Below are 27,080 nucleotides of genomic sequence, written 5' to 3'. Positions count from 1 at the left end.
ACACAAGTGTTCTTGAGTAATTCTCTACGTAAAAGCTTACAAACAGACTATAACCCTTTTTCTTTGCTTTGCACAAGTATGCCAGTGAACAAGTTTGTAAGCAGGAATGCTCACAAAGGCTGCCAATTTGCATCAGTCAAACCTGATAAACTCTCCCTAGTGATACTCTGCATCAGAAACCAGATCCCACCACTTGTGCATACTTTCTGAGTCATGCCAACTTTGATTTTAAATCTCAAGCAGTTCCAAGTTTGCACATCATGGTTGCCCAGAGCACACTGAAAGCTTTCAAGCAGAAAAGTGCATGTCTGTGGAAAACATTATTGCTTAATAGTTCTTGCCTAGTTTGAGACATATCAAATGCAATTATGCAGTTGAGAGTCCTTTAGAGCAAGTAAGCATCTAACTCTACTGTGTCCAAAGTATTTTCAGAAATTAACATGAAGTGATGTATGATGTACTTATGATTGGATTTAAAATGTAGCGTATACAGTAATACCCAAGTGATGAGCTCAGCTGTCCGGACATAAAAGTAGGGCGTTATCAAGACAAGTCCAGCACACAGCATACAGTGTCTCACAGCCAAGCTCCCTGTGTAGCCACTAAATGAAGTTTTCATATGCAGAGGATTTGTGAGAGAGAGAGAGAAAAAAAAAAAAAAAAAAAGATTTTGCAACTCAGATTTCAGTGAAATGTCAGAGTCCTTTTCAGCTGCAGTCTTTAAGTGGTTAATACACCTTTGTTATAAACAACTTCTGCAGCCAGAGACTTTTACTACCATGGAAGTTTTTGCAGCAGTAATCTTTATCCCCTGAGGTTTTTCTGGGAGAAACATGAAACTGTATTTCTCATCCTCCCTGTCCTACTCTCGGCTGGAGTCTGGCTTTTTCCATTCCCATTACAACCTTTGAGTTTAACTGACACCTTCCCTCCTCTACCACAGATGCTGGGTGGGGTCCACACACTTCGTTACAGAAAGCTGCTATAATTCAGTCGGTGACTATTGTTTTTTGTTTTCTCCTTTTTTCAAATGTATGTTCAATGTCATGCTTTCCTGACATAACCCGTTGTAATTCTGTCCACCATCTGAGATTGCAGCCAGTTGCTTCCTCCCACAGTGCCATATAGAAGAACAGTTTTATTGCAGCATGCCCAGCATCTTTTGAAAGTGTTGCTAGGATGTCTACAGGAAAAATTACATGAAGATATTTAGTTGTCCAAATTGAGCCGCGTCTTTCTCTCATTTAGATTTGATGTACTGTGGATTTGAAAAGAGATTTGCTGGCCTGGTTTATCTTGCCTCATGCTATAAGGCAGATTTTTCTTGTGCACAAACACGTCATTAATATGTTTGGAAAATAAGTCCGAGGTGGGCTCATCCTTCATGCACCAGAACACTTTGGCCCTGTCTCTCCACAGACAGTCCCTCAGATGTTTGGCTGTGGCATCTCTGCAGGCTGCAACAATTGCTTCTCAGCTACTTGGCAGTCTTCATGTCATAAATGGCCGTCAGCCCAAAACTAGCACAAAGCAAGGTGAGGTTCCTGGCTGGCTAACCGCTGATGGAAGGGATCTGTACTAGATCTGAACTGGAGTTTTTGTGCCATCAGCTTCAGCCTGCAGTGACAAACAGGACTGCATGTTTATGCAGGAGCAAAAGGTTTGGTTTCCTTCTCAGGAGACATTTCTCGCTGTTGCTACTGTCTAGGAATCCAAGATGATGAATCCAATAAACTCAGGAGACTTTATAAACCTTAATGTACAGCTGACAATAGAACAAAGCAGAGCCAAGGCATGTTCCTGTGAGTGTTCTCCAATTGCGTCCTATTCTTGTCTGGCTTCATTAAGAGCCAGCTGCTCTTCATAGAGGAAATGGTCCCACACAGGTTTGTGAGGATATTGTCACATCTGCTGAAAAAAGATAACAGAATTACATTATTAACACTCTGACACCACCAGATATTTTCTAGAGCTCTTGCACCTGAAAGCTGTGGGTGGATGGTACTACCTCAGCTTTAAAATGAACATTTTACATGCAAAAATCTCTTCAATCTGCCATTTGAATCCAAACAATCCTAATAGTTTCATAGTAGATTTGGTGCTTTAAGCCAATATATTTAGCAATTGTTTGGGTCTATACAGTCTGTTCTTTGGAAACTGAATTTTTCAGGGTAAAGGATAAAAGAGAAAGGAAGAACATTATCTGCAGCCGATTTCAGGAAAGGTTTGAAGTCTGAGCTATCTTTGACTTCCTGTCCACCGCTCAATGCAGCAGTTGAACTCAGTTCAATAACAGGTTTTCAAATTGTTCCCAAAACTTCATTGTTAAGGAACAAAAACAAAACAGGAAAGACCTGTTGAGGAAGGACTGCTGTATCACTGAAAAAGCTTCTGCAGAGCACCTGACACTGAAATAAGCTTATTTATTATAAATAATTTCCATGGCGTCACATTAACAAACATAAAAGGTCACGAACTCATGTATTTGAAGCAAATGTGTTTGACATCTGGGATCTGGCAGAGGTTCCTCCTGTGGGATAGACTGTTTGTGCAGAGCTTTATTGAAGAATAATATTAAGAATGAATTACGAAATATTAGTGTAACCTAGTAAGAAAGTATTGTATTTTACAAGCCAGAGACATAATAGATCTCACAGAACTATTTTTGTTCCTCAGATTCAAAAGCATGTCAAAGAGTGATAGCTGTGACCAGCTAGAAGTGGAAACCTGTGGTTTTTCAGCACTGCACTTGGAAATGGGCTGGACAGAAAGGTCCAAATGCAGGCAAGTGCTTAATTGCACGTACGTATTTGTATTTTTGCGACGCCCCCGCTTGCGAGGGGAGGAGGAGGGAGCTGGCAGGGAGCGCAGCCTCCAGGCAGCCAGGGGCCGAGGGGGAGCCAGGCCGTCCCCACACAGCCCCATGCAGGGAGTGGGGCAGCCCCACGCATCAGGCACCTTTGTGGGGACAGGGACGGGACAGGAACTGGGGCTGTGGGGAGCTGGAAACAGTCACTCCTACAGTCTATCCCTCTCAATGCTCTCTGGCCCAGGCCAGTGGAAACCTTGTAGGAGCAGCTATTTCCCAATATCGGTACTGACGCAGGGCTATTTGTGAGGCCCTCTCAGCCTAGGAGGTGCTCTCCCACCAGGCTGGGATGTGTGACCTCCTGGGGTGCTTTGGGGTGACTCCTCAAACACCGCTCCAGGCCTCTTGGCTTATCACACTGTCCAAAACCACCTCTTTCAGTGTGGAAGAGGGGATGAGATGCAGCCCTCTGGATTCTCTGGGTCTCCCCCAGGCCTGGGTACTGGCCAGCCCAAGCAAATGGCAGAGCAGGCAGCATCCCAGGGGCAGGAGATGGCCAAATGCCTGCCAGCTCCATGCCTCCCCTCCCTTTTCTGGGACCTTGGGACCAGGTGCCACTGCCCTGCCCTGCGTCTTTCCACTGTCGTCTCACTGGGGTCTGGTCAATGCCTCAGAGCTGGCCTCTCTCCCCAAAAAACGACACAGGCCTGCCTGAGGACAAGCAGATTTTCCTCTCCCTGGGACACTGGGGCAGCCAGGTGCCACCCACACACTGGAGCATGGGTAGCACACAGAACGTCCTTCCTGAAAGGCATCAAGTTGTAAAACAAACAAGTTGTAAAACAAACAAGTTGTAAAATATTTTTACCCTCTGTTTTCAGGTGAAAACAAACTTCATTTACCTCACTTAATGGGGCTGAGGGCACAAAGCCATCCCAGAAATCATGCCGTTTTAAAGCCTGCCGGCACCATGGAAATGGGGAAGTCTGAGGGGACATCAATGCAGGCCAGTAACAGGTCACCCACAGAAACTGGAAGGCTGCTTCCACATCTAAAATTACTCAGTTCAGTGTGAGAGCACACACTGACCTTCTAGCTAGAGCTTTGGCTACATCATTCAGGGGGAGGCAAAGAGAAAAACAGGACAGTCTGGCTTAAAACACATAAGCAAGAACACAAACAGAAACAGAAGTTACCACCAGACTTTACCCTAGTTTTAAAGCTTTAACCCAGCTGCAGGGAGTTCAGACATGTTCCCAGACAAGCACACCGATATACAGCACCCTTAAGTTACACAACGTAAGGCAAAGTCAACCTGCTGCCTACCTCCCCTGGCCGTCATTTTGAAGGCCCTCTTGCAGCAATGGCTGCACCTCACCCAGCAAGCCCCAAGCCATGGGAAAGCAAACATGCCACAGTCAAAACCTTCACCCATATCACTGCTGATTTTAGTGCATGAATAAAGATATCCTTGTGTGACCCCTCTCCCCAAGGCAGAGGATTCTGCATATTTAATTTGTGTTTGGTTTTATGCATAAACGTTCAGTGAGATTAGAACATGCAGCTTCTTCAGTGTCTGCTGTAACGAACAGACTTAAGTGGGTTGTACCGTCTTGGTACATCTTGATCTTACATGCGAGCTGAATGCCACAGGTGTCATGAACCTGTGTTTTAACAGAAGGTTTAATAGCTGCAAACTGCAAGATGTCTGTTCTTCAAAGTATTTTCTAGAAAGAAATATTTTCAAGAATCCTGACGCAGCAGTAATAGCTGTAGGTACAAAGATTTATTTGCAGGACACAGTAGCTGTGCCGTGTTCCTTACCTGTGCTCCCCAAGACAAATATATATATATATGTACGACTAAATCCTTCCATAATGAACAAATATCCACTCGCCTCAAGTATTTGCAGCTGTCACCATTGCTTTAAGTTTTAGCTCCATAAGAACTAGATCATATGGTAGCAAGGAATTCAAGGGTGAAGGGTTAATCATTTCACTGCAGCTCAGGGATTAACTTCACATTAAAAACACGTGCATTTGTATCCAAGTGACATAATGAAAAATGTGGTGGGACATGAGAGGTGCACTCATTCAAGCTAGCAAGGATTTATTGAACTTGTTCTTCAAGATCTTAGAAAACCTAATCAAACATTTCTCAGCCAGTGCACTGCTTGCCACAAACTGCTTGCCCTCTGCTAACCTGATACACCGATCCCATGACTGACAAAGAGTTTTATTAGCAAACAGAAGGAGGATGTGTTTCACAACTTTTTTTAAGGGGCCTTGGTGATCATTCTGTAATATGTTGACTAAACTGTGCAAAAGTCCAGGAAAAGAAAAATAACACTTGCTAGAGAGAAAAAAAAATGGCATTTAACAGCAGGAACATGCTGTTAAAGCACAAAAAATGTTGTTAAAGATCACCATATCAGCTTGTATTTGGGAGAGTCCTTATGAAGAGGGTACAGACTATGAACCCTTGCAGTAAAATGAATGAGCTGCATGCTGTCCTAATGAGTTACTGGTGCAAGGAAGTGCTCACTTGTACGAAAAGGCTCACCTTTATGAGATGTGGAGCTGCCTTCTGGCTCACTGGAATAACCATACAGGACTCATTTTTTCCATCACCGGTGTGGTGATAGCTAGACGCTGGCTGACATGGAGGACAGTTTGACAGCATTCAGCAACACCTGTGGGCCCAAGGAGTAACCAGTGCCACCAAAAACAGAGATGGGAGAAGAAGGCAGGAGCTCTGGTACACAGAACACAGCCCGTGGGACTTCTCAAGGAAATATAGTTCATAGCTTACCTGTAAGGAAGTGCAGCAGGAGTTTAAATCCCTGCAGCATATTAGGTTTACAGCCCAGCCAAGCCCTGATTCTCCAGCAGTACAGTGTCCTTTACCAGCTGGCTAGACAGATCTGACAGAAAAGAAAGTGCAACCTGCTTTTCCCACCCACACTTGCAAGTCATCTCCAGAGGTACCATTGCCGCAGAGCTCTCATTTGCACCTCCGTGGGAGCTTTTGCTGAATGGAGGTATCCTTATCTTCAAAGCCATTGTAGGAGCAGATTATTCTTGTGTTGTGAAAAGAGCAAAAATAGAGGAAGGAGTGACATTATTCAGTCCCACATGCAACCCGAGATAAGACAAACAACAGCACATATAATGAGAGCAACTTGAAAAGCAGACTAGAAGCATCCAGAGAGAGAAGGATGCAGTGAATCAAGTCTGAAAACCTCAAATTAAGTCAGTAGAACTGTATTCTAACAGTGAAGCCTAGGTAGCTTTGTTTCCTACTGGCCATTTTCTATCAAGATGAGCGGAAGGCCTAGCAGCTCAGCAGCTTGCCTGGTCAGCCCACTTCTACCAGGCACCCTGCTTGGGAGTGAACATCCAGGAGGCATTGGTCACAGGTCACAGACCTGTTTTCTTATTTCTTTGAGCAGCTCTAGACACTCAGTTGCTTCTTGGTTGAATTGCTTCAGCCCAGAGCTCCTGCACTCAGCCTCTTTTGCTTTGCGTGTTAGCCGGCTTCCTTTCAGTGCAGTATTTCTTGAGCACGTGATGCAGAATTAATGCATTTGCAGGGCAGTGAAGGGAACTGAAGTGTCCTTGTGAAACTGCAAGTGAGCAGTAGGAGTTCATTTGAGTTCAAAACAGTTATAGAGATCTTTATCAGCTGAGTGCCTTGTAAAACATCAAACACCCAGTGAATGTCGTATTACCTACCTCATCTCTGCAGTGAATTGTGTGATGAGAAGGAGAGAGAGCAGCTGCGTGACATAAGTTTATTCACTTCCCACAAAACAAACCAGATCCAGCCTCTTCTGCCCTGGCAATTTGCTGAAATAAGAACATTCCACCTGTGAAGTGTAAACCCAACCAACGAGCACCAAACATCCATTAGGCATGGGTCATTGACTAGTGTGTGGGTGGAAAAACCTTTCTTGTACTAAAATCACAAGCTATGTAGTGCAGGTGGGAGTCAGAACTAGCTACTAATTAATGATTTATGTATAAGGAAACCAGTTCAGCCCAAATTACCTTACATTAATGTTACTTGTTAAGGAGACTAACTTATTCTGCAGAGCTAAGCCAAATTCTGCTCATAGGCTCATGCTCACTGCACAAATACCTGTCTACACTGATCCAGGCTGATCCTGACAAGAACGCATACAATGATGCTCTGTGATCTCTATTAAACCAAGAAATGATCAAAACAAACCATAATTCGATTATATTTTTGTTATCAATATTTTTTTTTATTAAACAACAACAACAAAAAAGCTTTAAGATAGTCCTTGCTGGCATATTCAATATAAGTTGTTCACAAGTCATAAAACAAGAGTTGAAAACTCATTTTCTACTGCAAATAAAAAAATGGCTGGAGGTTAAAGTGGCAGGATGAGGGTCATAGAAACCATTCATTTTAAATTACAATATTTCTCTTTTGAAAATAATTATGACTGCAAAATATAACATGCTTATTAATTTGGACAACCTGCAAGTAGGGTTTAGGGAAATGAGTGTTAAAGCAGAAGCAGAAATTCTGTGGAGCATTTGTCAAGCTGAGCAGTGAATCTTTCTTTCTGCACGTGTACTGTTTGCAGGAGAAACTGGTGGCATAAGGTGGTGCTGTATGTGCTATACCTTAAATTATACTTACAGGCTTGCAGTGCCCAGTGCATCTCACTGGGTGACAGGTTGGCCAGGCAGCATGGCTTTTTTGAAAACCGATGCTCCATTTAAACAGATGAAAGCTACCTTCCTTTTTTTTTTTTTTTTTTTTTTTTTTTGTTGTTGTTGTTGTTTTTAAAAAAAAAATAATGAAATGATTGTGAACAGTTTTCTATCTTTCAAAGGTCTGAAAAAAAGTTAAAATGCTTCATACACAGCAGGAGAGAGAAGACTTGTCTCAGAAACCCTGCAAACTGAGACCATTCCTTAGTACTTCTACATGATCTTGGTTTATACTTTCCTTGTCTCTGATCATGCCTGCCTCTGCTGTAGTCCATATGTCAGCCAGCCATACATTTGTACACTGGTAAGGCTCATCTTTGCTTAATCATGCTGGTAGGAGACAAGGATGCTGGATTTCTAGGAGTTAATTCTTCCTTTTCCAGACTTCATGTAGAATGTCTTAATTCCAGAGCTGTTTATAGGCTACTTGGATGCTTATCTTTCTAAAGACATAATCTCCTTTTTGGTATTTTGAGTTTCTGATTCATTATTTTTGTCCACAGCAATGATATCATAACCAAAGCACAAACACTGAAGGTTAACTAAAGACAAAGGTTTTTCTTTTTCTTTTTTTTTTTTTTTTTTGTTGACTTTCTGGTTCAGTTGCAATTTTATTCCTCACTAATTCTCGTTTTTTTAATCGATGGGAATGACTGCTGTCACTTACACTGTTGTAACTCACCCTGAATGGCAGAGGGTTACGCTAGAGCTCACTGCAGGGAGTATGCATGTGGTTGGCCACAGCTTGGGAATGTCACTTAAAATTTTCTGTATACATATAAACACAATGAGAAATTTTATACGCGTTATCAGGTAAATCTCTATTTGGCATCATTAAGAAGTGAATGAACATATCTCTCCTCCAGCTAAGGACTGATCTCTACCAGTTTTTTGCCTTATTTACTGACGTGGGGTGCTGACTAGGGCTGGCAGCTCTTTGCGCTTGCTGTAGGAGTCCCAGGATCTCTGTAGAGCAGCTCCTTTAGGAAGCAGCTGGTTTTTCTGTCCCCCCTCCGCTACCTGGATGACATCAGATGCCAAAGTCCAAAGGAATCTTTTAAAATGATTAACTAGATGCAGGTTTGGTGATACTGATTTGAATAACAAATCTGTGTAATCTTGGCATGACTTCTACCTCTTTGTTTGCATTTCAAATAATCTACAGAATGAGTTTATTGGGTTAAATTTCTTAAGAACAATGATTTATTATGCATACTGGAGAACTCTGGGGCTGGACTTTTGAATTGTGTTTGTATTATGCAGAGGCAGACAGGAAAAACTCCCACCACCATATGTTTTGAGGATTTTGTCAAAACTAACCTTTGTAGCTATGATTTCACTTGTTGAATACAGAACATTTGCAGCAAGTTGTGGATGAACAGTCTCCAGACTGAGGTTCCTGTCCTGAAAAACACATGTGCACACACCATGAACAGAGACTTGAGGAAGTCAACGTAATCCCGTACAAACTACAGAGATAACTCAAGGAACAATTTCTATGAATGAGGTGTGAGTCATGACTCTGCAAAGACTTGCACACGGATTGATAGTTTAGAAATGTGTAGAGTCAAGGGTCTGGGTTGGCCTTTGAAGACTAGGGGTGAGGAATCATTCATGGAAACACACCAGTGTGGGGCCTGAAATACCAGAGAGAATCTTCAAGTGCCAAAGGTTGTCTCAGAAAATCTTGAAGTACCCAAAGATAGTTCCCACAGAGAAAGAGAGGGTGCAGTCATACTACTATTTATTTACTAGAAACAATCTTTCAACTCTACTGTCAAAGTAATACATATCTGTTTACATTTATACCACTGACACTGAGATTCAAGACTTAAAACTGGGCTAGATCCAGACCTGATGTGAAGTGCTTAGCAATCACTAACCCAATTTCAGGAGAAAAGTGATTCATCAGGACCTAAGAGAGCAGCTGGTTCCTTCAGAGTGGGAGGGGTGCGCTGTTTATTTTTAAAACCTCTTTGTGAAACGAGGCTCTGGCAGCAGGCTGGGCAATCCTTTCAACCATCAGGCCAAGTGCTTTGCTGTAGGGGTGCCTGGTGGCACTGCAGAGAGAGGGGTACAGGAGCAGCAGGAGGGCCACCATAGTGCCTGCGTTTCCAGCAAAACACTTGAAGAACTTTTTGGTGGGCATGGAGGAACCTTGCAGTGAAATAAAGGGTTTGCCTTGGCTATGAGAAAAGCAAGAGAGGTCAGTCAGAGACTAAGAGAGACAAGGAACCTACAGATGGTCTCCAAAAAGCAAAGTGAAAAATGTTAGGTAGTGCTAGAGCAGAGGCGGGGTGCACTCAGCATGTGCTTGCAGTGCATGACCATAACGAGATCACTTGTCCAGGACAAACTCGAAAGGGAGAATGAGTGATACTGGGACCCTGTAGAGAGTTGAAGGAGATTGAATATTTGGGGAGTTTTTGGTTGCTGAAGTGTTTTCTAAAGATCCCTTTATTATCCAGCTACATTCCTCAGTTCTTACATCAAGGTTACTGCATCGTTACTCACTTAGCAGTGTAAAAGTGTGTCTGCCTGGTACCCAAACGCTCCCTCATGTGACTTCACCAATATTCCTTGAGTACACGGGGATCAGTTTGGCCAATGGGAATCACTACAGGGATCTCAGAAGCTTGAACTAATAAAATCTGCAATAGGTGAGATGGCCACCCCCTACGTGCACAAACATCAGATGCAGCCTGCACTGAAACAGGTGAGGAAAAAACCGGCAGGGTCACAGACAGCCCGGCACAAGTACTCTGGACCGTTACACTCCCTACTGTACTGCCTCTTCAGCACAGGTTGCCTTTCTGGGCAGGCTTTCTGCAGAAGGTCTAATGCTTCAATTCATCAGCTTCAATTTTCATGCATGGCACCTGCTTTTGGGTTGAGCTAGTCATAATTGGTTCAAAGAACTAAAACAACAGAATGTGATCAGTTTAAATCACTTATAAATGCTCATGTCAGATGAAAACACACAATTTTCTTGTGTCATGTCACCTTAAAACTCTTTAACTTCCAAACACAGACCAAATTATCACTAGTTTTGGCTTACATCAATTCTTCGTGTATACAGAAACATCCACAGTGCTTTACACGCACACAGGGCAGAGCCTCAGTATGCTTTTTATCCTTCTATTGAAAAGCAGCAGTCATGCAAATTAACACCAGCTGAGGGTTTTTCCATCCAGATTTATTTCAACAATGGTACCTTTCAGGCTTAAATAACATTAGGGCATACTTTTATTTCTTTTTTTATTTTCAAAACAACTTTGTACTATGGAATTTTCATGAGGTTATAATACAGCTACATGCTACAGAAAAGATTCAGCAGCAAATTTTGTGAATAAGCCAGATTGGAAAACTCGAATGACCACAGACTGTATTGATCCTATTGCTCTGCTTGTTCTAGGTAGAGAGAAATGAATTCATAAGTTGTGCTGATGCAAATACCACATTTCTGAGCCAATGAAAGCTGACTCTTGTAAAGTTTGGGCCAACAGAAGGCAGGCTCCCCAGCTGAGAAAGAGAGAGCCCTACAAGAATGGCAACGAATGCTACCTCGGTGACGGCGGGTGACCAGGCACTCCAGGAAGCTTAGCTATTCATACCAAAATTATTGCTATCAGAGACGCACAAGTTGAAAAGTAATTCTGTGGGATCCAGCAAACTCTTAAAATAATAAACTCTGAAATAATATTCTGTTGTCTGTGTTAAAAAATAGCCAGTCCTCTAGAAATATTTCAAAGACAAATATGCTAGGTAGGACCCATCCAACTCTACAGCACCGGATCATTTGTCTCTTGCCATTCTTTTCTGCCTGGCACCTAGCCCAAATAGCATGAATCACTTGGCTCCTTTCTTGGAATATGTTCTCCCTCCCAGTCGCTGTGATCTGTATCAAGGATTTCTGTAATTTCTGCTCTTATTTACTTTTATTCCAATTATTGTGTTGGCAATAGGTGCTGTACAAACACGTACCGAGAGGCAATCCCTTTGCTGAGGGCCTGTGTTTACACAGATATGACGGCCAAGAGGCAGGCGAGGAAGAAAGCCGTCCCTCCCCAGCTCTGCCATGGCCTCATCACACTGCGCTGCACGTACCCAGGCCCAGGTCGGTGCCCTTATCTGGTGTTGGCCAGAACATTGTCTGTGAACTGTATGGTAACAAGCCTCATGTTAGAAAATCCTCCAATGGGAACACCCAGATAAAATCCCAGACCTGAAGCTGGGATTCTATATATTTGTAGAGTGGCCCAGCCTCCAAGGAGAACAAGTATGCATACAGCAGTTGCAAGCTTGCATTTTTAACTTTAATCCCATAAAAACCTTACATGTGTATTCATTTCTTTCCTTTTTTTTTTTATATATTATTTTTATTTTTTATTTTTATTTGGTGAGAATTGCTGTAATATATGAGCCTGTGATGGTCTATTGAAAACAGACCCTTGAATAGGAAATGGAGAGTTTAGATGTTATAAACTGCTAGTAATTTATTATTCTGAGATTGGCATATATTTTGGCGAAGTTAAAGTTGGCTGGAGTGATAGTGAGTGATGAAAGATGTTATGGCGGTTGAGAAGTGGCTGAATTCCTTTGTTTCCAGACTTTTCACTTTTTTTTAAAAAGCGCAGAATGTTTATATAGAAAGTGTAATATTGTTTTATGAGTATTTGCTGGACCTTGCTAAAACCAGGCATTCAAGCTTTACTCTTTTAACAAAGTGTTTTGTTATAGAATTCCTCTGTGTTGTTTTTTTAATGTTTCTAAATTAGGGTTAAACCAGGTTGGTATGTGGGGACCATGGGAGAGCAGCCCAGAAGTGAGGAACTGTCTGATATCTAAGGGAGTGCACTTCGTCTCCAGGAGGCGATGTGATGGCAGGAGAAAAAACTCCTCCGCTGGGCACAAAGAAGTGATAACACAGGGACACAAAGCAGGAGAAGAAAGGCTTTTAAGCACTGGTAAAATCCTCAGCACATTGAGAGTTTAATGCCCCTAGTTTAAGATCCTGCCTGCCCCACGTCTGCTTTCTGGGCCACCATAGCCCACTTGTTTCCCATGTCTCCATTCCTCCACATGGGACCCACACACAGCTTTAGCCCGTGGTTATAAAATAACATTCCTCCTTCTTGGGCATCTCTATTTTCCCCTCCAAGAGGGTGGCGTATGATGAGCCTGGACACACTCAAGAAGCACCTTCCTGTTTCTGATGTTCCTCTGCAGGTTTCCTCTACATTTATCTCCTCCAGATTGGCTTCTCACAAAACTCCTTGGCTTCCTGCTCCTTGCTTGGCCCACTAAAGTCAGTCTCGATCTGTTCTGTTTTTATAATAAAGGACAGCCTGTGTACAGAGCTCTGAGCCACTGGACCCCAGGATGTTGCATCATCGAGGAGGAAACTTTATTAAGGAATAGAAGCTGCTAAAGCACACTAAATTTAGCATTTTGTTGCTGTGGCCCATTGCATCAGGCTTCTTTCGAGCTAAGTACTGGTAAAAAGAGCAGTCACTTCTACTGGAGTGGAAGTAGTGGAGAGGAAAAACAACCCCAGGCTAACTTTTAAGCTTATTGGGAACAAGAGAGTCATTTTTCTGATCGTGCCATGCAGCCTGTGTTGTGATAACTTTCTGACTGTGTATTCTCCCATTTAATACTCCCACTTTAATGAAGACCTCACATAATGCTTCTACTCTGCTCCAGCCTATTCTCATTATAATTTACATAACTCCCTTTCCCAAGTAGCATTAAGAACTTTCAGTCCTCAAAAAGGCCAAGCAAAGGTTATGTTTCTTATCCTAGCAATGCTGGAGAGCAAATGAACCAGTAAGGAAAAAGTAGGGGAAAAAAGCAAAAGCGGTTGCTTCAGAGAAATTTAATAACAAAGTATAGGAACCCTTGTTCTTACAAAATAAAACACTGACCTGCCAATGGCTTCAACAAGGTGAGGATTATACTTCCAAACTATACAATTATTTTTAGTTTTATTTTCAAACTCCTAAATATATATATATATTTAATATATATATATATATATATATTTAGCTTAGCACTGTGAGGCCTCAGCTGGAATACTTTTCACAGTTTTGGGCACTGCACTTTGAGAAAGATGTGAACCAACTGGAGAGAATCCAGATGAGAGCAACAAGAATGATCAAAGGTCCAGAAAATGTGATGTATGAGGAAAGACCAAAAGAATTGGGTTTGTTTAGACTAGAGAGGAACAGTCTGAGGGGAGACATGACAACAGTCTTCAGACATGTTAAAGACTGTTGCATGGGGAAGATAAACTGTTCTCTGTTTCTACTGGAAGTAGGCTAAAAAGAATAGATTTAAATTACAACAGGGGAGATTCAGATTAGACTTTAGGAAAAACTTTCTATTGGTTACAGCAGTTATACCTGAGAAGACATTACCTATGGAAAACTGGGATCCCATCACTCGAGGCCTGGGTATAGCTGGGTCTGCTTTGTGGCAGAGGCATGTATGATATGACCGTTCCAAGTCTTTTCCAGCTTGTTTCCCCCAATGTTAGGAATGTAGGAGAAAGACTGTATGAACAGAACATTTTTTTTTCTCTGAAGGAATTTGGACGCATCTCAGCCACGGGGTCTTTGAACAGGAGGTCAGCTGCAGCCTTAACTACAAAGGCAGTACTGTTACCTTATAACCATCACAAACTGTTTGCAATTATTCCACTGAAAACCAGGTGAAAGTTCTAATTCTCACCTGCTCTGAAGCTCCTGGACACTATTCTGGCAGTGGAGGCCTGTGCCAAAGAATCTGGCTGTAACTAAGCATAACACCCTAAACATTGTAAAACATGCCATCCAGTGATAGATTTCTATGAACTCTGTTATATAGAAAGATTTAATACAGAAAGGAACCCAAAGATGTGACACTTTGTTAGAAAGTAGAAGATTACATAGTACAACATGTATTTTGGATTGAATTTACAATGAATTTTAAGTATAAAATAGAATCAAAGAAAAACAGGTGAAAGTAAGACAAATGCAGGGTGAATTAAGACAAAGTGCCTGACCGATAATTTCAAAGATAACTGGGAATGTAAATTAGCACTTTTGAGATCCTTTGTTTCAACAGGTGACTTTTTGGGGGGTTGGGGAGAAGGTTCTACTTGTTCGTTTGCTTTCCGTTTATAATGAAAAAAAAAAAAAGAAAAACAGGCGAGATTGCAAAAGCCAGCTTTTTCCTCAGTTTCTTTGGTGCTTTTTGCTAAGCTGCCTTGGAGCTACAAAGGTTCACAGTCTTTGAAACGTAGACTCATACCCTAGAAGTGATTACAATGGAAAAATGAGTCCTTAAAATACATGACCACATAGAGAATCGTATGGGATCTGCTGCCGATACACCTCCAGAAGACTGCGTCCTGGTAGGGGCTGTGCATGAAGAGGCCTCCCTCCTCAGACAGGCATAGGTCGCTGGGTCTGTGGAAATACTGACTTGGTTTTGAGCTGCTATACGTACTGGCTTCTGAGGAGAGAGTTCTGCAGAGGAGGAGCCGTGTCTTTTGTTTTAATGTTTACAGGGCACCAACTCAAGGGTTAGAATGAGTACTGTGATACGTATATCCTCAGCCGGATGACAGAGCTTCCCCTGAAGTTGATGACGGTGTTAACAGTGATCATTTCCAAGTCCAACTGAATAGTACGGGGCCCTTTCACGGGACGGGTCATCACCAGGGTAGCACTGATCGGTCCCGTTTGCTGTACACAAAACAAGAGGAAGCAGGTGAGATTTCCAGAAACGGTTCATGAAAGCTATCATGTCAGGTGAGACCACGTTACGTCCACAGTCCTCGAGCAGCCAAAATAACACTGTTTTCTGTTGCATTGTTAGAAGCTACTGCAATTCACAGGAGAGAGAGCTTCAATTCAGCGTTTGGCTCCATCTCAGTGTTTTGTATGAACTATCACCTTCTACAGTTTTAAAAGCCTTTGGGAGCCCTGCACATAAAAGAAGTTATTGTGCATAGAAATTTGCTATTGTCTGAGTGGGAAAAGATGAAAACATGGATTTGGAGTATGTAAAAATAATGTCAAATTTTTTTGGTCAGTTATTATTTAATTTGATGCAAAAGCTATTATTACTTCGAAGCAGCAAACCCCAAGAAGGGGTTATGTTACCAGAGCTTTGAGAACAGATGTTTCGCTATGAGTGGAATCAGGGTTGGTTGTACAACTGCGTGTTAACGTTGCAAAACCTCACCCTCTGAAGAGAGCTTTAAATATGTGAAGGCACATCAGAAAATCTGTCTTCTAGTAAGTGGAAGCAGAGCTTTGAAATATCTGGCCAGAACAGTGGATTATGAAAATTTAAAAATTAGAGTTTTGGAGGTTAAAACCAAATGTAATTTGGTTTCCAACAGAAGCTTATGTACATAAAGTGGGACCTGTTTTACCATGAAAAGGAGCATTTATGTTGTATTTGATAATATAAGCCCTAGAAAATGGTGAGGAGGAGCTGGCCGGGCTGTCCAGGGCCAGGCTGTGGCCCTGGTACTGCAGCCCACCCAGCAGCAGCCCGGGGGCCCTGTGCTTCTCTGCCTGCTCCTGCTGTTCTCAAAACAAGGAATAAGCACCACCTGCTGGCTACAAACCTGACACATGAACGTGTTGCCAGTGAAGGAAAAGGAAGGCTTGTGCAAGCAAAGTAGTCTAGGTGACAAATGAATGGGTATGTGATAAATAAATACAAGCAAAATAGCTGACTTGAGCGGTGAAGCTCATCAATGGAGCCTTAACAAGTGCCAAGTCATCCCTGAATAGGGGAGGTCAGTGGGATCAGTAATGACTTTATAACAGGAAAGAACTTGTGAGATGTGCATGATCATTCACTTGTCATTTTGGGAATTTTGAAACCTTTTTTATTTCTTTTTAACATTGAGAATTTTACACTGAAGCTCGCATGATGAACATGTTTTGAGATCTATTGAAATCTGTCATGCAACCATTTTCTGTCAATCATGGGAGCCATCAGTAGCCACCAAACATCCCTTAAGGTGAATATCAAAGCCAGACCAGCACAACGACCTGCATGTCTGCATGTAAAAATGTCTCATGCTGAAGGTTTGAATGGTATTTAGTAAAAGAAAGAAGAGTTCTGCTGTCAGAAAGAAATTCCACTAACAAGAAGATACTCCAGGTTTTCTCCCAGCCAGCGCCAGACTTACCCGCATGTAGAATTCCCTGCCCTCATTCCCTGATTTGATTTGGAAGATGTAGTAGGCTCCAGGGTAGCGAGTTGTTGCTTGCATCTGAAAGATGTCAGAAGGCACTGACCGCCCAGACACAATATCCATGACTCTGTACAAGATGGTGAATGGCTGATCTCGGCAGCCAGGATTTTCAGCTGGACACATACAGCGGCTAAAAGAGAGATAGGATTGTCATCAGTGCTTACAAATTCCTGTTTTACTTGATTTTTTACATGCTGATACAGCTGCAAAGAACAATCAATCAATCAATCAATAAATCAAGTTGCCAACCACCTAAAAGAATCAATGAAAATGTAATGAATTTGCTTATTTTTATTTTTATTTTTCTCTGCTACCTCAGTCTGCTTATATCCCTGACTTCTTTTCTTGTCTTCCAGGCTTTGCCAAAATATCTTGGCATCCTATGTCTTCTTAGATACTTGAAAATCAGTGCTGTCTTTAAGGCAGCTCTGCAGGTGTAGAATACCCTATACATGTTTGTTCTGATAGTAATTTAAACTGAACTCCCCCCTTCCACCCACCCCTGGGGCTCTTGAAGCTAAGATGTCTGCTGTATATTGTTAGCCTGCAATGCATTTCTTATCCATCAACTTGTCCAGCTTTCCTTTGTACCCCCAGGAACATTTGGCATCCATGGTACCGTGTGGCTCCACAGCCCCTGGCAAGCAGTGCAGAAACATCTCTCTGCTCTCCTTTCACGGCCTCTTGCTGACTTTGATGCCTGCAGCTCTTGGGAGCAGATCGTCAATCCCTGCTCATGCTCCATGTGCAACTCAGGCTTTTGTATTTGACCCTGTTCATGGCTGAAGTGTCCTAAACTTAGTTGCTTCTCACAAGGAATCTGTTCCATGCTTTTGACCGTCTTTGTGGCTCTTTACGAACCTTTGTCTGGTTACATTACATTGCTCTTGAAAGGAGGGGATGGAACTGTGCAGTCCTGAAGATATGGGTACACAATGGCACATGTTCTAAGGATATTCCATACCTCAATTTCAGATTGCTTTTTCTCTGGTGATTCTGGCAGATTAAGCAACTACCTGTAACAGTCCTCAAACCTCGCTTTGGAGGGACTATAATCAGATAAGCGCTCTTTATTTACCTTGTGAAGTTGGAATTGTATTTTTACTTTATATTCATCTACACTGAATTTCATCTGCCATTTTGTTGCAGTCATTGAGGCTTCTTCTGCAATTCTCTTCTTATCTTTCAAACTCTTATTCATCTGTGCCAGGGGTTGCTCACTTACTTATGACTGCTCAATTTCCATAGAAACCTAAAGTAGGGTAATTTTCAGAAGCCTTTGGAAACCCAAGCAGACTATCAGCCCATGCCCCTTAGCCATAAGCTGCTGAATTCTTCAGAGAACTCCAATAAAGTTCTGAGGCAGGATGTCCCTTTATAAAATCCATGTTGGGGAATTTACTGGATGGAAAATAGTTGCTTTTTTTTTCCTCTATTTTTTTCTATAACCTCCACTACCAACACCAACTTCAGACAATTCCTCTGGCAAATCCTCCATACAAAAGTTCCTGGCATTACAAACACCCAATCCTTTCCACAGAGAACACAGATGCAAAGAATTTGCTTGTCTTTTATACTGACCACTTCTAGACATATGCCACAAATTAAATGCAGTCACATCTAGATATGTGCCAAAGCCACCAAATACAAAGCTCAGAGATCAAGAGTTTTGGTGGAAGCTGATTTGTAAGTACTCCGCAGTTGGGTTCTAAGGAATTTAGATACATAGACTTTAAATATTTCAGCTTCTAGTTTAAGATTCTACCATCTCTGAAGATAGGTAGAGCCAGAATTGGCAGAACAGAACTTGTCCATTCCTCAGCTGTCCTAGTTCAGAAAGCAATGTAAAGGCATGAATGCATTGTCATGGGAAGCCGTGGATTCTTCACCTCTTGCTTATCTATAAAATACATTAGGCTACCAAGTAATCCCAAGTAATTGGGTTTAGCGCAAACACTATGGATGAAATTCTATGGCCTGCAATACTTAGAGATCTAGCTGGAGCTGAAACATTTTGAGGCCCAGGCAGGTACATACAAAAATGTGAAAGAATCAGGCAACTTTTAGAAATGTGCTGCCTCCCCCCGATTTGTTTACCCAAATTGTTCCATATTTAAACAGGAACAGCGCTAATAGCCCCATTCAGATATACCCAATTTCCAGACAATGCAAATCAGTCTGTGGACTTTCCAGCACATTTAGCCTTTAAGCGGCAGGAAACTACTTGGACCCTGCGATAACTAGCATCTAATGTTTTTAAAGTACTTCCTGAACATGAGCTAGTTAATATTTACAGGAAATACTCATATTAACAAACGGGCTGCATTTGAGCATATATGAAGTCAATTAGTAATGTAAGTAAATGCCTCATTATGTTACAAACCTTGCTGTTTTTTTCTACTCACTGATAAGTGTTTTTCCAGTCTAACTTCCCACACATCTGAGTATCATATCATATCCCACCTGGTGACCTGGTAAGGAATTGCAATTTATTATTTGTATAAAGCTTACTAATGGTAAATGCAGCAACAGCAGGTATCTATAGCTCTTTAGGTACACTTAATGGTTGTGTTGCAAAAATATAGCTTATTTGGTTCACTAGATATGCTTCACACAGACAGAATTTGCTTCTATGGCTGTGGGTATGTTACTCACTTCTCGTTAATCTGGATATAAGGATCCTCGCATCTTACTGGGTCTAAACATTTATATTCTCCTGGGATATTGAAACACGTTTGCTGTGGAGTGCAGGTGAAGTTTCTAGTTTCACATTCATTGATATCTAAAACACAAAAAAAAAAAAACAAGAGAAAGACAAGCAGGGATGTATATGCAAGGCACAGCTCTTCTACTGCTATGTCCATCATAAGGAATTGCCCCAAAATTTGCAATGCTCTTGCACCATGAGAAGTGGCTTTTTGATAACCGGCCCCTCTTTTAAGACCAGTTTTTACTCCATTCATTTCTCGTTACTGGAGTGATTCCGTATGCTAAGTGCTGCAAAAATAAAAAAGAAATTGGCTGCTCAAGCTTTCTGACCTTACAGAATGTGAAAACTAAAGAGAGACGTGCAGCAGAGAGGAAGGCATCTGAGGGCTTTACTGTGTAGCTGTTTCTTAGGCAGTAAAGCCTTCCTTACACCAATTGACCTCAGTGGGACTGCTCGTGTGATGATGTTCTCACCAGAATCACATAATTGGCCCCTATGAGTATGTCACTTATGCAACGCCAAGACCAAGCATCTCAGTCCTTGAAAACCTCTTTCCAGACACAGGACTTACTTGCTAGTCCCTCTGGGTGCTGGAATGTTCTTACCTTGGCAGCTTCTGCTATCATCAAGCAGGTTATAGCCCGAAGGACAGATACAGTAGTAAGAACCAGGCCCATTCACACATTCGTGCTGGCAGAGGAACTCTGAGAAGCTGCATTCATCCATGTCTGCAACGGTAAAATACAGTTTAGAGTTTTTGGCTTCACAGTCAAAAGAGCAGTCCCACAAGCAGGGGCCATCCAGACTATGTGCCTATCACCCCAGCTGGAGTTTGGCACCTTCCAACTCCTCAGAGCTCTGAGGCAGCCTGGCAAAATACTGTTAAACAGGTTCTTGGCTAAACCTTTTTTTTTTTTTTTTTCTTTCCCTAGGGAAACCAAGGCCGCTGCTCAACACAATGCATGGCTCTTATATATTTATTTTTCTTTTTGAATACCTGTCACCAGTTGGCTGTGTTTTTGGTTCTGTTTTACGTCAGAGATAGCGGTACTCCAATAACAAATCTGCAACTGTAATTTGTAAGTAGAGACTTGGTGGTGCTTTTCTTTACTTTTTTTTTTTTTTTTTTTCTTTTTCTGGAGAGCAAACTTCCCTTTCCCAGGGCCACATGGGTCCCAGCAGAAATCCTGCAGCCAGCCCTGGCTGTTTTATGCTTCTTAGCCTCTAGCCAGTTACTTGCAAGGCGTTCCAAGCAAGACTTCAGAGCTCATCCCTGCTTGAGTCAGACCGACTAGAAGGCCCAGAGTTCTCCCAGATACCCAGGAAGTTAAACAGGCTGTCCAACCCCTGATTGAAAGCAGAAAATGATCTCTTTTCCCCTTTTCTCATGAATTGATCAGTCATCATATTCTGCAGAACTGTGCTCAAGTAGAAAGATGAACTTCTGAGCTGCACATGGAGGCATGGCTGACCGAGGAGAAAACACATGCAAAGGCGCTAGACTGAGGGAGGCTGCTGTTAATCATTTCCTTATTTCTCTGTTCAGGGGAAGAAAGAAACAAAAGCCATAGTCCCAGCCAGGAACTCCCAAGTTCATATTCCCAGCTCTGACATGTTGACTCTCCCAGGCAAATCACTTTTACTCCTCAGACTGAATTTCCCTTTCTTTAAATTGGGCTTAGGCCATCTATACACTTCTGTTGTTTTGTACAGATGCACTTGAGAAAGTATTTGAAGTCCAAATGTGCTTAAGTGGCTTTATGTCTGCAACCACATAATCAAAAGAGAGATGAAGGGAACTTCACAGCTACACAGTCCTGTTAGCGTGTGGCTTGCCCCAGCGAGTTTACTGAGAAAAGCACTCCATAAGGGCACTGGGATATCGCCCACCCCCTCTAGGTCTTGCAGCCCAGCCCTCAAGCACCATCAGATTCATGTAACCTGTGAGCAGCTGCTGTCAAGTGCTGGAGGTACATAAAGCCCCAAGGGCCCCACGTTGCTGCTGCTGAACCACATGGGGCAGACACAGCCAAACCCTTCTGCAGTGCTTCTGTCTACTGCATCTGCAGGGGCCATTCCTTTTGCAAGCCTCAGTGATGTCCAGTGATTGCTTGTGAAATGAAAGAATCTCATTCAGAGGAATTTCACCCACTTCCAACAAGTGTTTGCTTGCGCAGAAGGGTCAAGAGATGTTTTTCTGCCCTAAATCTGAGTGGTGGAAAATCCCTTTTGCAGGCTTAACTCTCAGCCACAAATGAGGTTTAAGCATAACCTCTCTTGGCACCTTTTTATACTGGCAATGTTTGTGTGGTATTGCACTCAACTCAGTTGATTCAGGCCCTCAGCTAGCTCAGGAACATGTAAAAATTTAGAAGCAGAAATTCTACTGGAAAGCAGAAATCTTAAGTTAGGTGTTGCAGCTCTATATGTTAAGACCCTTTAGAGATTTAGGTCTTTGTACTCTCCCTCATAATAAGGAGATTTGCATGAGAGAACAACTTCAGATACACTAATCTATATACAGACTGCATATCACATGTCTTCTCTTTCAGAAACAGCATGTTACATCTGTTTACTGTAAATTAAAAAACAAGTATTTTCCAGTGTGTTTTTCCTTCCAAGAAATATTGGCTGGATTCTCTAATTTTATCAGGCTGTGGGAACATTAAGCACAGAAATAAGTTTTGCCTTCAATTAAAATAAAGCAATAAAATAAAAACAAAAACAAGAGAGGGAGAAGTAGAGTGACATAAGCACAGTTTCATCTGCTATGAACTGAACATATCAGCTCTGCTAAGAAACCACATATTACTTCTGAAGCACAGCCAGAACCATCCGAAGGAAAAGAGGGAATGTTTCAGGCAGAAGGGTGCAGTTGTAAGAGCAAGAGCAATACATGCCTTCTACTGGCAAATGGAAAAGTGCTTTTTGCATGACTATTTCTTTAATCACATAAGAATGTTCTAGGACTGTCCCTAGTTTACTTGCTTTATTAAGGCTCCCATTTATCACTAGAAAGCATTTTGTATGTTTTGCCGTTATCTTAAAGCTTTTTAAGATTTAGCTTTTTCCTTTAAAACTATTTGCAGCCATCCTCCATTGTGCTTTTCTGGGCATTTGCTGTGTAGTTTAACTGGAAGAATCAGATTAGCGGCTATCCTGCTGCTAGCCATAGACCAAAGCAGAAGACTTGTAAAAAAGCATATACAAAACAATACTTCAGGAAAGGAAAGCCAAATAGAATTAAAGAAACCAGACCCAACAAATAACTGAAGACAGTTACCGCTGCAGTTAACTCCGTCAGCTTCCAGTTCATAGCCAGGTTCACAACGGCAGAGAAAAGAGCCATAGGTATTGACGCAGGACTGAGTGCAAGGGTTTTCGCCTGTGCATTCGTTCACATCTGCGGGAAACCAATGCTCATTGCATCAGTGACTTCTCCCCAAACTCTATTTTCAATTCATTACTGTAAAGCATTTGAAAGAGATTATCTGTACAGTAAAAATGGTTTGTTCTGAAAAACATAACCAAGTCAGTAATGTTTATTTGGATTCAAGATGATGTTTGGAAATAGCATGTTGGAAACACAACATGCATGGAAGTGAAGGTTTGGGGAATACCTTAATTCAAAAAAATAACGTGGAAGATGGGGTGAAAATTTGATTACAAGGACTTCTCTCTTTATCCTGTAATTTTAAAATTGTAGAACTGATTATACAGTTGAACTGATTATACAGATTATAACAGACCTGAGGAAAAATGCAGCAGGATGCACCTGAGGAATTAAATACAATGAGGAATGGTCCTTATGGAAACCTAGGGCTATGGCAAAGCCTTTTTTTTTTTTTTTTTTTTTTTTTTTTAGGATATTAGCAGCTTCTGGAGAGTCCTCACATCATTAGCACAGACCATTTCCTGGAGAATGTGGGAAGATGCTCTGCATTGCTGCTTAGCTAAGGAGAGGCTTCATGGAGACGTTGTGTCAACTTGGATTCAGGTAGCACATCACAGCAAAAGGTAGTCAGGTGCTCAGGACCCTCATGTGGAGCTTGGGAGCCTCAGATCTAATTTTTTCATCTGATAGAGATTTCCTCTCTCAGGTGGGTCACACAACCTCAGATTTTAAAAATACTTCAGTGCCTAAATCTCAGTAATTTCAGTGAGTGTCTTTAGCGGGATTTGGCCTCGTGCATATCTGTGGATACACTGCTCATGTCGCTACCTATATGTTACCTCAGCCCCTCCTAGGTACTGTGGTGACAAACATATGCTCACATGGAAGCTACAGAAATACCTCAAAAAGACAAACCTATCAACATTTCAAAAGCAATGTTGGGAAGCTTACTTTTATGCTAAAAAGTAAGCAAGTTTTAAGAGTGTTGCTGGGTTGGGACCAAAGATTTCAGTTATGGTACAGCGTACACAGTACCTTGGCATGATCTTCCATCATCATTGAGGGTAAAGCCTGGGTTGCACGTGCAGGAGTAGGAACCGGGCACATTGGCACAGAGCTGCTGGCAATAGCCATAGCGACATTCATCTATGTCTACAAATGAAAAAAATTAGAGTGATCTTCATTTTCACATGCAGACACAAAGCATCAAGTATACTGAATCAATAGAACCGGAAACAGAGAAGTGACCCAGCACAGTAGTTACAGACTAACAGCCAAACTTGTAGGTGTTCAGATCCAATTAGTCAATCATGTCTCTGCTCAAAAGGAATGCATTTTTCCTACATCGACATCTGTCAGTCGGTCATATAAACAGATTATCATTGATTGATCTTCAGCTCAATGATACATGATCAGAAGGCCCAATCAGTCCCTGTAAACGTTATCTCAAGGCCTATCTGATAGCCAGCACAGCAAACCTCGTAGCAAAGTTTCGTCAGAATCAAGAGGGAAATATCTTTTATCTCCACATATACAAAAGCTACTTACTAAAAAAGCATGAAGTATTTATTACCAAACGCAGTTTGTTTGTTTTTCCCCAGACAGGGCATTCTCTAAAGACCCTTTGTCCAACAGTCACATTCACATTTTATACGAATCTTTATATGACATACTAAAATGTAAACAATAAATTTGCTGCCAAAATCAAATAGCAGTTTGGGCTGAAATGCAGCATTAGAAATACATGCAGTTGACTGCTATAAGCACAAACAAATGCTGTAAGTTATGTGTGATGGAAGTGCTAAAAGAATTTTGTTCCTGGCCTAGGAACTGGAGAAGTTGTCTTGTCCAAGGCTTTACATTTCCTTTGGTATAAACTGGCTTTTGATTTATGGAGATTTTTTTTTTTAATGGCTACTCTGAAAACTTTGCAGCCTTCCAATAACGTTCTAAACATTGAGTTCCTGCTTAGGTTTTTCTTATGGGCAATTCAAATAAGATCACAGATCACGTCTTGCTCCTCATTCAATAACCATCCCTGCTGATCTCTAGAGTCATTGTAAGGACAGCAGATGACAAACCAGGTACTGGAAGACAGTCTTTATTTAAATGCTTTCTGTAAATATGGCCATGATGGGATGTTTTATTGAAGCAGTACATTATTTTTTGCCAATTTGAAAACAGAACGGTGTATGGAAAAACAATAATTATGTAAAAGTCTGGGGATGAGTTGGAAAAATAACAATCCTGTCTGCTGAAAGACTCATGCAAGAAGGGACAATTTTGAATGTCCATTCCTAAGACTCTCAGGAGGGTATGAAATAAGGGCATTCAATCAATGAAATGCTAAGCTAGGAAGATGACATCATTCAAATATGCAAGTCCTGCTTCAAGGGAAGGATGCCTGCACTCGTTTTCATTGATGCTGCAACTTCTGTTAACTAGAAATTGCTTGCACTCCAGACTGAAAGTCAGCTCCTACAGCTTTGAGCAATTTCAGAAAGCTGTAGTATCTGAATTAGATCTTCTGCAGTTTTCATGCTCCTTTCACCAGATCTGCTGAATCTAATTCTACTTTTCATTAAACCACTTCTGCATGAGTTTAGTTTGAAGCAGTTCTACAGGTGTGAAATAAAGTTTCTGCAGTAGGAAACCAAGTGTATAAATCTGCAGTCAGTTTGCTATTAAGGTTTTGTGATTAAAGCGTGAAGGCACAGCTTTTGGTGAAGTGACCCTTATGAGAGATTCCAATGCACAAGAAAATCAAAATGACAGTATTCTTCCTATGGTTCACAAGTACACATATATATCAGCATGAATTTCAGCAGTTCATTATTTTTTAGTTAACTGCTTCCTGTTTTGGTGTTAAATATTAAGAATGTTTTGGGAAAATGAATTCCTGAATGACTGGAACATTTACATGATGTGGTAATACCATAAAAACAACAATGTTGTGAATCTGTTTTATAAGTAGCTACATCCTGTAATTCAAGTTTATGTTGTTGGCCTCGATAGGTCAGTTTTGCCATAGTAAGTTTCACAAAGGCTTTCTGAAAATGTCAGAAGTTTTGGAAATACTCTCTATGTGTAAAATAACAGGAACAATGGCACCGGGTTTCACTGTTACTAGCTTTTACATCTCAGTTCACTCTTAATTGCAAGATAACCAAAAGCCAGGGTCAGCTGTGGTATGTACACCAGCACTAGGCTTGGTCCAAATCCTGCAAAAAGTGACAGTGGTTTTAAGTAAATTAATATCTCATTTTGCTGGTGTATTACTTTAAATACGTGCTTTGGATTTTGCAGGACTGTTATCTCAAGAACACTACATTTTGAGAATAAGGACTTTTTCAAGGCTTCTTCTTGTGGGTGGTTCCTGTGGACACTGCTTCACTTGCTCCTGTGTAAGCATTACTGGGATAATTACATTAGATAGAAGTTCAGCTTTTTGTAACTATGGTATACTAAGAGTACAAACACACACACAGAGAAAATGTCTCTAAAAACTCAGTCCAGACCTCTGATTACATTAAATGGCCTTTTATTGCCTTATGCCAGCACAAATCCCTTCTCCAAGGCCAGTGGAAAGTATGGAAAACTGAGACTCTTTTGACACACTAAAGTATAAAGATTTTAAATAAAATTTGCTTCTAGCTCTTTGCATTGCCTTGTAATAATCCACCCCGTGCTTACATAATGTGGACAACACTGGCGTGTTATTGCTTATTCTAAATGGCATAAGCAGATATTCAAATCAGTTCAGCAAAGCAGCCACTTCAGTTCTCTGGTATATCCATCAAGCAGCAAAGTGCTTTAGATCTGTGTCCAAGGCCTGAATGCTGCACACAGTCATTAAGTTTGGGCTGTAACTGGGAGAAGTAAATGGGTAACACAACAGTCAATGTAGAGCAGAATCCCCCCTCCCTCATCCTCTCCCTACCACATACGCCTGTGCAACCCCAGCCTGGGATTAGCTCAGTGCATCTGCATCCCTGAGCTGTTCTCCACCTCCAGTTCCCCTTCTCCACGTGATCACTAGGAGTTGTGAGGGAGTACAGAGGTTTCCAGGAGAAGAGGAATTACCAGATATTAAGGAGCTGGGGACTTGGAGACTTCATATCCCAGGGGAACTACAAGATGATGACTCCCCAGAGCAGGTA

At 41.6% G+C, this 27,080-nt stretch overlaps 1 protein-coding gene across 5 annotated transcripts in view; it reads right to left on the bottom strand.

Annotated features, from left to right (window-relative positions):
• Positions 1-10,729: 10,729 nt before the first annotated feature.
• The window catches only part of FBLN5 (fibulin 5), a 57,527-nt gene continuing 41,176 nt past the window's right edge, over positions 10,730-27,080 (bottom strand). For all 5 annotated transcript variants that reach the window (XM_068682939.1, XM_068682938.1, XM_068682940.1 and 2 more), the window contains 6 exons: positions 23,956-24,072; positions 22,810-22,929; positions 20,132-20,254; positions 19,472-19,598; positions 16,751-16,946; positions 10,730-15,284 (listed from right to left, as the gene is read on the bottom strand). In XM_068682939.1, the coding sequence (XP_068539040.1) occupies positions 15,123-15,284; positions 16,751-16,946; positions 19,472-19,598; positions 20,132-20,254; positions 22,810-22,929; positions 23,956-24,072 (845 nt within the window). In that variant the 3' untranslated portion in view covers positions 10,730-15,122. The remainder of the gene's footprint in view (positions 15,285-16,750; positions 16,947-19,471; positions 19,599-20,131; positions 20,255-22,809; positions 22,930-23,955; positions 24,073-27,080) is intronic.

The sequence above is a fragment of the Anas acuta genome, chromosome 5, assembly GCF_963932015.1.
Source record: "Anas acuta chromosome 5, bAnaAcu1.1, whole genome shotgun sequence".
Lineage (NCBI taxonomy): Eukaryota > Metazoa > Chordata > Aves > Anseriformes > Anatidae > Anas > Anas acuta.
Note: the sequence above shows the minus strand (reverse complement) of the source record. Positions and strands in the feature narration are given on the sequence as shown.